General features: G+C 71.6%; 1 protein-coding gene across 1 annotated transcript in view; it reads left to right on the top strand.

Moving 5' to 3' along the window:
* Nucleotides 1-11,355, top strand: part of SLIT1 (slit guidance ligand 1) — a 148,068-nt gene extending 136,713 nt beyond the window's left edge. The window contains 9 exon segments of the mRNA XM_048857247.2: nt 1,694-1,833; nt 2,538-2,631; nt 3,426-3,563; nt 4,045-4,276; nt 4,711-4,841; nt 5,928-6,082; nt 6,427-6,715; nt 9,101-9,312; nt 9,804-11,355. Of these exon segments, the coding sequence (XP_048713204.1) occupies nt 1,694-1,833; nt 2,538-2,631; nt 3,426-3,563; nt 4,045-4,276; nt 4,711-4,841; nt 5,928-6,082; nt 6,427-6,715; nt 9,101-9,312; nt 9,804-10,042 (1,630 nt within the window). The 3' untranslated portion in view covers nt 10,043-11,355.
* The last annotated feature ends 782 nt before the right edge of the window (nt 11,356-12,137 follow it).

Below are 12,137 nucleotides of genomic sequence, written 5' to 3'. Positions count from 1 at the left end.
GCTGGGACCCTGCGGCCCAAGGCCAGGTGGGGCTTGGCGGCTGTGGCAAAGGTGGGGCTGGCTGTGGGGGCGGGAGCTGGGAGCTGCTGAAGAGGGCACAGCGAGGGACTGGGAGGCCATGCTGCAGCCCACGGGGCCATGTGGCAGGGACACTGGGACCCCCCCTCCATCCCTGCCTCCGCTCCGTGCTGAGCGGCCAGGAGCCCCCAATGCGGCCCGGCCCAGCCGCTCGCCCCGTTCCCCCGTCGATGAGAGCGGAGCTTGGGGAGCTGAGTGCCAGGGCAGGTGCCCGGGCGCGATTCCCTTTGAGCCCGAGTCCAAGCAGGTCTGCGTGCCAGGCCGGTCCCTGCAGGGGGGCCCCGCCGGGCACAGGAACCAGCCCCGGGAGCGGGGCTCACGCACTCCCCACTGCAAGCCAGAGGCAGCGGGGTCTCTTCTCGCGCCCCAGAGAAACGCCCCGTAACTCACTGCTGAGGCAGGGAGAGCCAACGGGCTCCTGGCACAGCCAGCCCTGCCCCCGTGCACCCAGCCTCCCCCAGACACCAGTGCCCACGCTGAACGGCCTTAGCCCGTCGCCACAGCAGCCCAGCCTCCGCACCAGCCAGCCTGGCCTGGGGGTTTGCAGCGCTCTGAGCCGGGGCTGCCGGAGGCTCCGGGCACGGCCAGCCGAGCAGCCCTGGCCCCGGGGCCCACAGCCAATCATTCGTGTCAGCCAGCCACCCCCAGCCTCCTTTTCACACACACGTGCAGGGCGTGCACTTGCCACGCACACAGTGTGCACGTGCCGTGCACACTGGCAGAGATCTCGGGCCAGGCAGGTTCTTGGTACGGCTAGTAATTCATCCCTCACAGCTTCATCTCTCCCGGAGCGCTGAACACCGGCCCAGCTCAGGACGGGGCGTCCTGTGAAGCCGTCCCCCGCTCCCGCCCCTTTACAACCACGGGACTCGCAGTTGGCCCTGCGTGCATGCCGGGCTGGGCCTGTCCTGGGGTCCCGCTGATCTGGGCCTCGGGCAGCTTCCTGCAGACGGCCTTTCCTGGCTCACTCCCCTTGCAGCTCTGCGTCAGTTCAGAGCTAGCAGGGCTGAGCACAGGGTCTGATCACCAGCTTTGCCACAGTCATGCCATGGGCCCAGCAGGTGCGCCTGGCTGCAGCGGGGAGCTGGAAGGCAGGATTCCTGGGTTCTGCCCAGGCCTGGCTCTGGTCAGGAGGAGCATAGAGCGCAGGACTCCTGGGTCCTGCCCCAAGGGTTTGCGCGCCAGGGGCTAGAGCAGGGAGCTGGTGGGTGCAGCTGGTTCTAGCCCCAGCTCTTCTGCTGCCTTGGGGTGTTTCCTGGGGCACGTCCCCTTGCAGCTCTGGGCGTCGGTTCCCATGGGGATGGGGGTCTCCCTCTCACAGAGCAGTGTGGGTTCAAAGGCAGTCGTGTCTGCAAAGGGCGCAGGCTCCCTTGGACAAGACGTGCTGCGGCTGGCCCCTTGTGCTTCGCTCCATTGGCAGTCCAGGGTTGTGCCCCACTGGGAAAGCAGGTGGGGGGGGGGGGCAGGTGACAATTGCTGCAGAGCCAGCGGGGGAGCCTGCGCAGTGGTTTTGGTGGGCCACACAGAACCGGTGGCTGCTCCTTGCCAGCTCAGCCGGGGGTAGCCGGGGGGCCGGGGCGTTAACCTGTGGGTTGTTTTCCTCCCCCCCCGGCAGGTGCCTTTGTGCAGCAGGATTCGAGGGGCCGACCTGCAGCGGCATCAGCGACGCCTGCCAGGACCACGCCTGTGCCAATGGGGGCACCTGTGTGCAGGGGCTCGGAAACTACACCTGTCTGTGCGAGCCCCACTACACAGGTACAGGGCAGGAGGGGCCCTCCCCGGGCCGGGGCCAGGGGACAGCCCACCTGCGAATCAGCCTCCGAGGTCCCCAGCCGGGCGCTGTCCTCCCCCAGGAGGCGAATGCTCTCCCTGGCCCCACACACATCTGTCTGTCTGCATACCCCCCCAGCCAGCCATCCCTCTCCCGCCCTGCTCACCTGAGCGAGGCTGAGCACCCAGCAGCTGGTGCAGACAGACAGCCGCTGGCCCTGCCGCTGGCCAGTGTCCCAGCCCCTGCCTGTGGGAGCCGGGCACAGGCCCCAGGGCTGGGACTCCTTGCTTGTGCCAGAGGGACATTTCAGGACGCTCCGGCTAGCACAGGCCAGGCCTCTGTGCAGCACCATGCGCCCTGGCAGCATCTCCCTGACCCAGATCCGAACGGGCAAGGCGCCTGGAGAGGAGGCCTGGCTGGGTAACGGGGGGACTTGCCTGGAGTGCACATAGCCTGGGGACCTTCTCTGCCAGGCTGTGGTGCCCTGCGCCAGCCTCCCGCGCAGACCCCCGCCATGCTCCCCGCGGCTGTGGGGACAGCTCCCAGGCCCCAGCGGTGACTCAGTGGCCCTGGCTGCTCCGGGCCCCGGGGGGCCAGCAGGCTCAGAAGGGTCACTGCCCAGCCCCTGCAGCTCTGGGAGCAGAGGGCTGCAGTCAGATGAGCCCGGCCTCTCCCCTCCCTTGTCCAGGACGGGCCTGCGAGGAGCTGGTGGATCTCTGCTCCGTGGACCTCAGCCCCTGCCAGCACAGTGCCCAGTGCGTCGTCACCGCCGAGGGGCCCCGGTGAGTTAAATCCCCCTGTTCCCTGCCCGTGTGGCTGGGCACAAGGCACCTGGGGCTGCCCCAGACATGCCACGTTCGTGGGCACGAGCCCGCAGACCCCCCAAGTCCCCAGGAATTGGGGAGGGGCAGTGCCGGTCACCGCAGCATCTGAATTGGGACCCCATTCGCCGTTGTGCTGGGCCTCCCCCCTCCCCTCCCCGGGCTGCCAGGGGCACAGAGGGTGGGCAAGGAATTCACACCAGAGGGGCAGAGCCGTGAGCCAGATGGACCTGCAGCCAGGGGACACCCGGGGTGCCGAGTGCCTTTGGCCTGGCTTGACATTGCTTGTGCCCGGACGTCCCGCTGGGGCGGTTTTCCCTGGTGCCGGAGGGCAGCCTGGAGGAATTGTCGGGGGCACCTGGCCTGGGCACAGATCCCCCTTGTGCGTTCCGGGGCTGGGACTGTCGGGCTCTGGGGCCAGCCAGCACCTAGCGCTCCGGGGCCCTGGGTCACAACGGCCCCTGAGAGTCAAAGGATCCCCCGGCGCGAGGCGTGGAGAGCCCGGCAGAGCCTGAGGCAGATTCAGCTCTGCCAGGTCCCCCCGGGCGGGAGGGGGAGCTGTGCTGGCATGGGGCGGGGGCTAGGCCAGGGCAATGCATGGGCATGGAACCTGGGGGAAGGCCCCGAAGGAGTGTGGGGCAGCCAGCGAGTCCTCGGAGACACAAGCACAGGGACAGTGGGGCCTAACCCTGCCCTGGCCCGGAGCTGGGCTGCGGGGCCCGGTGGATCTCGGAGCAAGGTTCCCTTCCCCCCAGGTGTGAGTGCGCCCCCGGCTACGGGGGGGACAACTGCAGCCTGGACTACGATGCCTGCCGGGACCACCGATGCCAGCACGGTGCCCAGTGCCAGGACGAGGGAAACGGCTACTCCTGCCTCTGCACACAGGGCTACAGGTCAGGCCGGCTGAGCCCCGCTGTCACCCCCGGGAGGGGTGGGATGCACAGGCCCCAGCACCTCCATCCCATGCCCCTGCACACGTGGCCCGGGCGGGCCCCAGCCTGGGCCATGCAGCTGGAGGTGAGGGGGCGGCAGGGGGGCCGTGCCCTGCTGCAAGCGGGCCCCGGGCACCCCCTCACGCACCAGAGTCAGACGGAGGCACCTCGTGGTCCGGGGAGTCTGGTCCTGCCCATGTTGCTGCCCCAGTGCAGCCGAGGGGGGCCCAGAACCTGGCCTTGCTCTTTGGGGTTTGCTGTGGGGGGCTGTCGCCCTCACCCACCCAGAGCCCCTGCACCTGCTGTGGGGTGGCTGATCTGGGCCAGGCCTGGTTCTCCATTCCCTGCTCCAGGAGGGGACCAGCTGCCCTGGCCTGGGTCTCGCTGAGGTCCCCGGCTTATGGGCTCCTCTCACCACCTGCTGGCCGGTCCCTCTCCCCAGCGGGCAGCTGTGTGAGATGCCGCCTCGCGCCCAGCCCAGTCTCTGCGCGCGGACCGAGTGCCAGAACGGGGCCGACTGCGTGGAGCTGGGCAGCCGGGCCGTGTGCCGCTGCCGGCCTGGCTTCGGGGGCCCCGAGTGCGAGAAGCTCCTGAGCGTCAACTTTGTGGACCGGGACACGTACCTGCAATTCACCGACCTGCACAACTGGCCACGGGCCAACATCACGCTGCAGGTACGGCCCGCGCCGGCCCCCCACCCGTCAGCACCGGGCACGGCCCCTGCCAGGGCTGCACCTGGGGCTGCTGCAGGGCCGGCATGTGGGGTGAGCAGGGGCAGCATGGCTCTGGGCCTGGCCTTGTGTCCCCAGGCCCTGCCAGGAGGTGAGGCTGAGGGCTGGAGGGAGGTGGGGGTCTGGGAGGCAGGGCTGTGTGCCAGGTGGGGTGCATGGAGATGGAGCCGGGAGTGGGGCTGGGTGCCAGGGGGTGGGGCTGCATGCCCGGTGGGGTGCAGGGAGGCGGGGGTGGGGCTGGGTGCCAGGGGGCGGGGCTGGGTACCAGATGGGGTGCAGGAAGGCAGGTGCCGGGCGGGGATGCCAGGGAGCTGCCCAGGCCGGCTGCTGGGCCGTGGCCCCTGGTGTGACATCCCGCCCCCCACGCCCTCCGCCAGGTCTCCACGGCCGAGGACAACGGGATCCTGCTGTACAACGGGGACCGGGACCACATGGCCGTGGAGCTGTACCAGGGCCATGTGCGGGTCAGCTACGACCCCGGGAGCTACCCCAGCTCGGCTATCTACAGGTACCACCCCCTCCCCGCCAGCCGTGGCACTGGCTGCACCCAGCACTGGGGGGCAGCCCATGGCCTCCCATAGGGGGGCGATTCCTGAGGGGCCAGCTCCTCTCAGTGCATCTAGGAGCCACCGCCCCCCTGCCACTGCCCAGCCTGGCCATGCCCCTGCCAGAGCCGGACCCATGATGCAGGGCATGGGGCAGACCCTGGCGTAACCTGCTGCACACCGCGCCCCTCTCCCTGCCCAGCCGCGGGCACCACGGCCCTGGCACAGCCCCCTGCCCCATTGCCTCTGTGCCGGGCGGCCAGAGAGCCTGGCCCGTCCCCAGAGGGTTCTTCCAGGCACGGCGCCGTCCCGCTGCCCCACAGCACGGCTGGCTGGAGTGGCAGTGACGGGGGGCGCAGCCTGGGAAGGATGCCCCAGTGTAGACAAGGTCAGTACCCCCCAGCTCAGTGCACCCCCGACGGTGGGGCCAGCCCTGAGCCCTGTTGGGGGAGGGGACTGGGCCAGCTGCCGAGGAGCCGCTCCCTGAACCCCTGTCTGTGCCCTGGGATAGCACGCGCCACCCCCCCCCCCCCCCCAGGCCTGGGCACAGCCCTCCCTCCCCCCGGGTCTGGGCACTCCCCCCCATGACAGACACTGAAGGCAGCGAGTGTGGGTGGCTGGGGTGGTGGGGGGGGCTGGGCTGGGCAGCAGAGTGGGGACGTGTGGCAAGGGGGCCAGGGGTACCAGGAGCTGGGGTAAGTGACTGAGCCCAGCTCAGGGATGCCAGGGCTGGGGGCAGGGCGGGGCCAGGCGCTGGGCTCTGGCATGAACCCTGGGGGGGCTGAGATGGGGGCGCAGGGTGGGGCTGGGCTGGGCAGCGAGGGGGCTGGGGACGCTGGGCTCTGGCACAAGGCCCAGGGGGCTGAGATGGGGATCTGGGCAGGGCTGGGGGCAGGGTGGGGCTGGGCTGGGCAGCGAGGGGGCTGGGGGGGGAGCTGGGCTCTGTCACGAGCCCCGGGGGGCTGAGATGGGGGGCGGGGGGGGCTGGGCAGCGAGGGGGCTGGGGGCTGGGTCAGTCACTAACCCCGGGGCCTGGGCCCTGCCCCCAGCGCCGAGACCATCAACGACGGGCAGTTCCACACCGTGGAGCTGGTGACGTTCGAGCAGATGGTGAATCTCTCCATCGACGGCGGCAGCCCCATGACCATGGACGGCTTCGGCAAACCCCACGCGCTGACCAGCGAGGCGCCGCTTTACGTGGGAGGTGGGTCCCGGCGCTGGGGTGCCAACTCGCGGGGAGGGGTCCCAGGGCTGGCCGGGGGCAGGAGCAGGAGCTGAGCTCAGCCGGGGAGGGCCCGTGGGTGCCAGGAGCCGTCAGGGAGGCTGGCAGACGGGGCTTGGCAGGGGGCAGGCCGGGACGGGTGGCACCGTTCGGGGGGAGGCTTCACTGAGCCCGGAGGGAGGGGATCTCGGCGCTCGGATCTCTGTGCACGGTGGGGTGTCCGGGCCGGGGGCAGGCGCGTGTCCCTGGCTGCCTGGGGGAGGACGGGGTGGGGGCTGGGTGCCCCATGCGCCCGCCTCACGCCCGCCCCACCCGCTCTCTGCCAGGCATGCCGGTGGACGTGAACTCGGCCGCCTTCCGCCTCTGGCAGATCCTCAACGGCACCAGCTTCCACGGCTGCATCCGCAACCTCTACATCAACCACGAGCTGCAGGACTTCACCAAGACCCAGATGAAGCCGGGGGTGGTGCCCGGCTGCGAACCCTGCCGCAAGCTGTACTGCCTTCACGGCCTGTGCCAGCCCGATGCCGCCCACGGCCCCGTGTGCCATTGCGAGCCGGGCTGGGCAGGGCCGCACTGCGACCAGCAGGGCCCCAGCCCCTGCCAGGGCCACAAGTGAGTGGGCTGCCCACGCTGGCCTCGCGGCACCGGGCACGAGCAGCAAAGCCGGGCTCCAGCTCGGCAGCACGGCCCCCGGGGGCTCAGCGCACGGGCCCCTCCAGGAACCGGGGCTTAAACCCCCTGTCAGGGCCAACAGCAAATCAGTTTGGGCCTGTCTGCTTCTCAAACCACCATGGAAAGGGGCACAGGGCGGCCAAGGACTGGACTAGCCAGTGAGAGGGTTCATGGGCACCGGTAGAGCTGGGGGGGCCCGGGGCTGGGCTAGCAGGGGCTGCGGGTCGGGAATGAGGGGCACTGGCAAGGCTGGGCTGGCGGGGGGCTGCGGGTCGGGAGTGAGGGGCACCGCAGAGCTGGGGGGGCAGGGGGCTGCGGGTCAGGAGTGAGGGGCGCCGGCAGAGCTGTGGGGGGCTGGGCTGGGCTGGCAGGGGGCTGCGGGTCGGGAGTGAGGGGCACCGCAGAGCTCGGGGGGCAGGGGGCTGTGGGTCGGGAGTGAGGGGCACCGCAGAGCTGGGGGGGGGGGTTGGCTGGGCTGGCAGGAGGCTGCGGGTCGGGCGTGAGGGGCACCACAGAGCTCGGGGGGCAGGGGGCTGTGGGTCGGGAGTGAGGGGCACCGCAGAGCTGGGGGGGGGGGCTGGGCTGGGCTGGCAGGAGGCTGCGGGTCGGGCGTGAGGGGCACCACAGAGCTGGGGGGGGCAGGGGCTGCGGGTCGGGAGTGAGGGGCACGGCAGAGCTGGGGGGGCGGGGCTGGGCTGGCAGGGGGGCTGCGGGTCGGGAGTGAGGGGCGCCGGCGGAGCTGGGGGGGCGGGGCTGGGCTGGCAGAGGGGCTGCGGGTCGGGAGTGAGGGGCGCCGGCGGAGCTGGGGGGGCGGGGCTGGGCTGGCAGGGGGGCTGCGGGTCGGGAGTGAGGGGCGCCGGCAGAGCTGGGGGGGCGGGGCTGGGCTGGCAGGGGGGCTGCGGGTTGGGAGTGAGGGGCACCGCAGAGCTCGGGGGGCAGGGGGCTGTGGGTCGGGAGTGAGGGGCACCGCAGAGCTGGGGGGGGGCTGGGCTGGGCTGGCAGGGGGCTGCGGGTCGGGAGTGAGGGGCACCACAGAGCTGGGGGGGGCAGGGGCTGCGGGTCGAGAGTGAGGGGCATGGCAGAGCTGGGGGGGCGGGGCGGGGCTGGGCTGGCAGGGGGCTGCGGGTCGGGAGTGAGGGGCGCCGGCAGAGCTGGGGGGGCGGGGCTGGGCTGGCAGAGGGGCTGCGGGTCGGGAGTGAGGGGCGCCGGCAGAGCTGGGGGGGCGGGGCTGGGCTGGCAGGGGGGCTGCGGGTCGGGAGTGAGGGGCGCCGGCGGAGCTGGGGGGGCGGGGCTGGGCTGGCGGGGGGGCTGCGGGTCGGGAGTGAGGGGCGCCGGCGGAGCTGGGGGGGCGGGGCTGGGCTGGCGGGGGGGGCTGCGGGTCGGGAGTGAGGGGCGCCGGCGGAGCTGGGGGGGGGGCGGGGCTGAGCTGGCGGGGGGGCTGCGGGTCGGGAGTGAGGGGCGCCGGCGGAGCTGGGGGGGGGGCGGGGCTGGGCTGGCGGGGGGGCTGCGGGTCGGGAGTGAGGGGCGGGGCTGGGCTGGCGGGGGGGCTGCGGGTCGGGAGTGAGGGGCGCCGGCGGAGCTGGGGGGGCGGGGCTGGGCTGGCGGGGGGGGCTGCGGGTCGGGAGTGAGGGGCGCCGGCGGAGCTGGGGGGGGGGCGGGGCTGAGCTGGCGGGGGGGCTGCGGGTCGGGAGTGAGGGGCGCCGGTGGAGCTGGGGGGGGGGTGGGGCTGGGCTGGCGGGGGGGCTGCGGGTCGGGAGTGAGGGGCGCCGGCGGGGCGGGGCTGGGCTGGCGGGGGGGCTGCGGGTCGGGAGTGAGGGGCGCGGCAGAGCTGCGGCAGGAGGAGTGAGCAGTGTACAGGGCAGCGGGCACTTGCCGCGTCTCTGTGCTGTGTCACGCTCCTGCTGGTGCTGCCAGCTGCTCCCTTGCACGAGCCCTGAGGCCACGCGCAGCCAGAGGCGCGAGATCTTGCCTGGCCGAGGCTGGGCCGCGCGGCTGGGCGCTGTTAACCTGTCCCCGGTGGCTGCGTCCAAGCGGGCCCGGCAGGAGCGGTGCCGGGGAAGGAGCAGGCCGGGAGTAGCCAGCTCGGATCTGCTGAGTGGCTGGGTTGGTACCAGCTCCGGGGGTGGCGGGGGGGGCCGCGTCACGCCCTCTGCTGCCAGGGGTGCTCTGCGGGCGCTGTCCCGCCGGTCGCTGAGCACGCGCCGGGCTGCCTGGGTCACGGATAAACCCCTGGGACAAGGCCCCTGGCAGACAGTGCAGCTGGTCCCCGCCAGGCAGGCCGGGCTCCCGGCGGCTCTGCCCAGGTTCGTGTCTCTGCTCCCGCAGGTGTGTCCACGGGGACTGCGTGCCCCTCGACGCGCTCTCCTACAGCTGCCAGTGCCACGACGGGTACCACGGCGCCCTGTGCAGCCAGCAAGGGGAGCTCTACAACCCCTGCAAGAGCCTGCACTGCGGCCATGGGCACTGCCAGATCTCGGACCGGGGGGAGGCGGCCTGCGAGTGCCAGAGCGGCTACACCGGCCAGCTGTGCGACCAAGGTCAGAGCCCCACCCTCCCTGGGCCCCCCATGCTCCTGGCCTGGGTCGGCCAGGGCTCGGCCCTGCTGCCCGGGCGGCTCCGGAGAGCCCCGTGCGTGGCTGACGGCAGAGCCCCAGGGACAAGCCGGGCCTGCCCCTCCCGCTGAGAGGTGCCCAGGGCCACCGTGGAGCCAGTGGGCCCAGTGGCTCCCTGGCGTAGCACTGCTCCCCGCAGTGCAGCTGCCCCGGGTGAGTTCGGCCCCATGTGCCCGGAGCAGGGCTCCTGGTGGCGTTTGCTGCTGGTACTTGGGAGCTAGCTCCTGCCTCGTGGGCTCCTCCCCGTGGGCTGGGCCTAGGCAAAGAGCCTCTCAGCCAGCAGGTGCCACGGAGCAGCCATCCAGGGCTGGTGCCGTGGCACCCAGGGCCGGGGCCTCACTCCTATGCAGGAGGCAGCGTGCCAGGCTCCTCGGAGAGCCCGGGGTCTGACTGCCTCTCTCCTTCTGGCCCTGCAGAGTCGGCGTGCCGGGGCGAGCCGGTGCGGGACCACCCCCAAGTGCAGCGGGGCTACGCCATCTGCCAGACCACGCGCCCCGTCTCCTGGGTGGAGTGCCGGGGCTCCTGCCAGGGCCAGGGCTGCTGCACGGGGCTGCGCCTCAAGAGGAGGAAGGTCACCTTCGAGTGCAGCGACGGCTCCTCCTTCGTGGAGGAGGTGGAGAAGGCCAGCAAGTGCGGCTGCGCCCGGTGCATGTAGCAGCCGGGGGCGGGCGGGGGAACGCCGATAGAGACCGAGGGGCGGAGCCGCTGGAGGCACCGCCCATGAGCTGGGACTGTCTGCCTGGCACTCCCAAAGCCTGCCTCGCTGTCCCTCCCCCGTGTGCACCGCGGGCGTGAGCCGGGCCCTGCCCGACCGCCCTGGGGCAGGGGCTGCCCCATGCAGCGAGCCAGCACGAAACACCCGTGTAGATAGGGAGGGTTTTTTAAACCTGCAGCTCCCCCAATGTATTCATAGTGGGCAGGACACGGGAGCCGCCCCAGCCCCCTGCCTGTCTGTCTCTCTGCTTTCTCCGCTTTGTACAGCCCCGGCCCTGGGCTCAGCCCCGCCATGTGAATTCCCATGGGCTAGGGGCCTGGCGGCTGGGGGTGCAGCAGGGGGCTCTGACCCTGCTGCCTTAGCCTGGGGTGGCGGGACGCAGCCGGCTCAGCGGTAAGGCCAGTCCCGGCCGTGCAGCATTGGCTGGAACGGCAGCAGTGTTGGTTCGTGGGCAGCGCCGGAGCCACGGTGGCCAGAGACAGGCCCCCCCCGCCGTGGGAGTGTTGAGCCCCGCGCGGCCCAGAGCCACCCCTGCTGTGCCAGGCCCCCGGCACTGCCCCCGCCCCAGGGCTGAGCTGGGAGGACGGCAGTGTTTGGGCTGGCGGCCTGGCCACGTGCCCAGGCAAGCGCAGGGCCTGCTGCGGTGGCCGTGAAGCCAGGCTGGGCTGTTCCTGCCTGTGGGCGCGGCCGGAGCCGGAGCTGCAGACCCTCCCCGGGCCGGGTACCGAAGGCACGTCTGTGTCAGCCGCTGGGCGCCACGGGGGCTGGGTGCTCCCTCCCCCCACCAGTTAACATGGGGCCATGTGTCACTGCCCTAGTGTTTGTGTGACAAGGGCCCGGGGGGTGGGGTGGGGGGGACAGTGAATGGTTGAACAGCTGGGCTATTTAACCCCCTTTGACCCCAACCCCCCGGCCAGGCTTGGCCGGCGCATGGCCCTGCACGCTGAAGTGTGTCGGGGGCAGGGCCGATAGGGCCAAACCCACACTGCCCTGCACCCCATTGGAACAGGGCACTTGAAAAACCAGGGGCTTCCTGTGGCTGGGAGCCCAGCAGCTAAGTGCGTATGAGGCCCAGGCCGAGGCATCCCGTGTGAGGCTGGTGGCACCAGCTGGCGCACTGTGAAGGCCTGGTTGGGTCCTGCTCTGGCGTGGGCAGGAAGCAGCCCCACAGAACTCTGGGGTGGAGCCAGGGATGAGGATTTTAGGGCGCTGGGCTGAGGGAGGGGGGAGTGAGGGCTCTGGACTGTGGGTGCAGGTTCCAGGGTGGGGACAGAAATAAGGGGTGGGAGAGAGGGCTCTGGGCTGGAGCAGGGGGTGGGTGTGAGGGCTCCGGCTGGGGATGTAGATGCTGGGGTGGGGCTGGGGATGAGTGGCTTGGGGTATAGAAGGGTACGCTGGGCTGGGAGGGTAGGAGGGGGAGCAGGGCTGGGGCAGGGGATTGGGGCACAGGGGGGATGGGGGAGGTGCAGGCTCACGGGTGGGGCTCAGGATGAGGGGTTTGCGGTGCAGAAGGGTGCTCTGGGCTGGGATTGAGGGCTTTGGAGGGCAGGAGCGGGATCAGGGCTGGGACAGGGGATTGGGGTGTGGAGGGAGGCTCAGGGGTGCAGGCTCTAGGCGGCGTTTACCTCAAGCAGCTCCCGGAAGCAGCGGCATGTTCCCTCTCCAGCTCCTATGCAGAGGCACGACCAGATGGGTCTGCACACTGCCCTGTGCACATGCGCTGCCCTCGCAGCTCCTCCTAGCCCATGGGAGCTGCGGAGCTGGCGCTTGGGGCGGGGGCAGAGTGCAGAGCCCCCTGGCTGCCCCTACACCTAGGAGTCGGAGAGGGACATGCCGCTGCTTTTGGGAGCTGTGCGGAGCCAGGGCAGGCAGGGAGCTGCCTTAGCCCCACTGTGCCACCGACCGGACTTTTAATGACCCGGTTGGCAGTGCTGACCGGAGCCGCCAGGGCCTCTTTTCGACCGGGTGTTGTCAGAAACTGGACATTTGGCACCCCAACAAGGGGGGCTGGCCCAGCCCATTCGCTCAGCAGCAG

This window comes from Caretta caretta, chromosome 7 (genome assembly GCF_965140235.1).
Source record: "Caretta caretta isolate rCarCar2 chromosome 7, rCarCar1.hap1, whole genome shotgun sequence".
NCBI lineage: Eukaryota > Metazoa > Chordata > Testudines > Cheloniidae > Caretta > Caretta caretta.
This window is presented reverse-complemented; position numbering and strand designations above follow the sequence as displayed.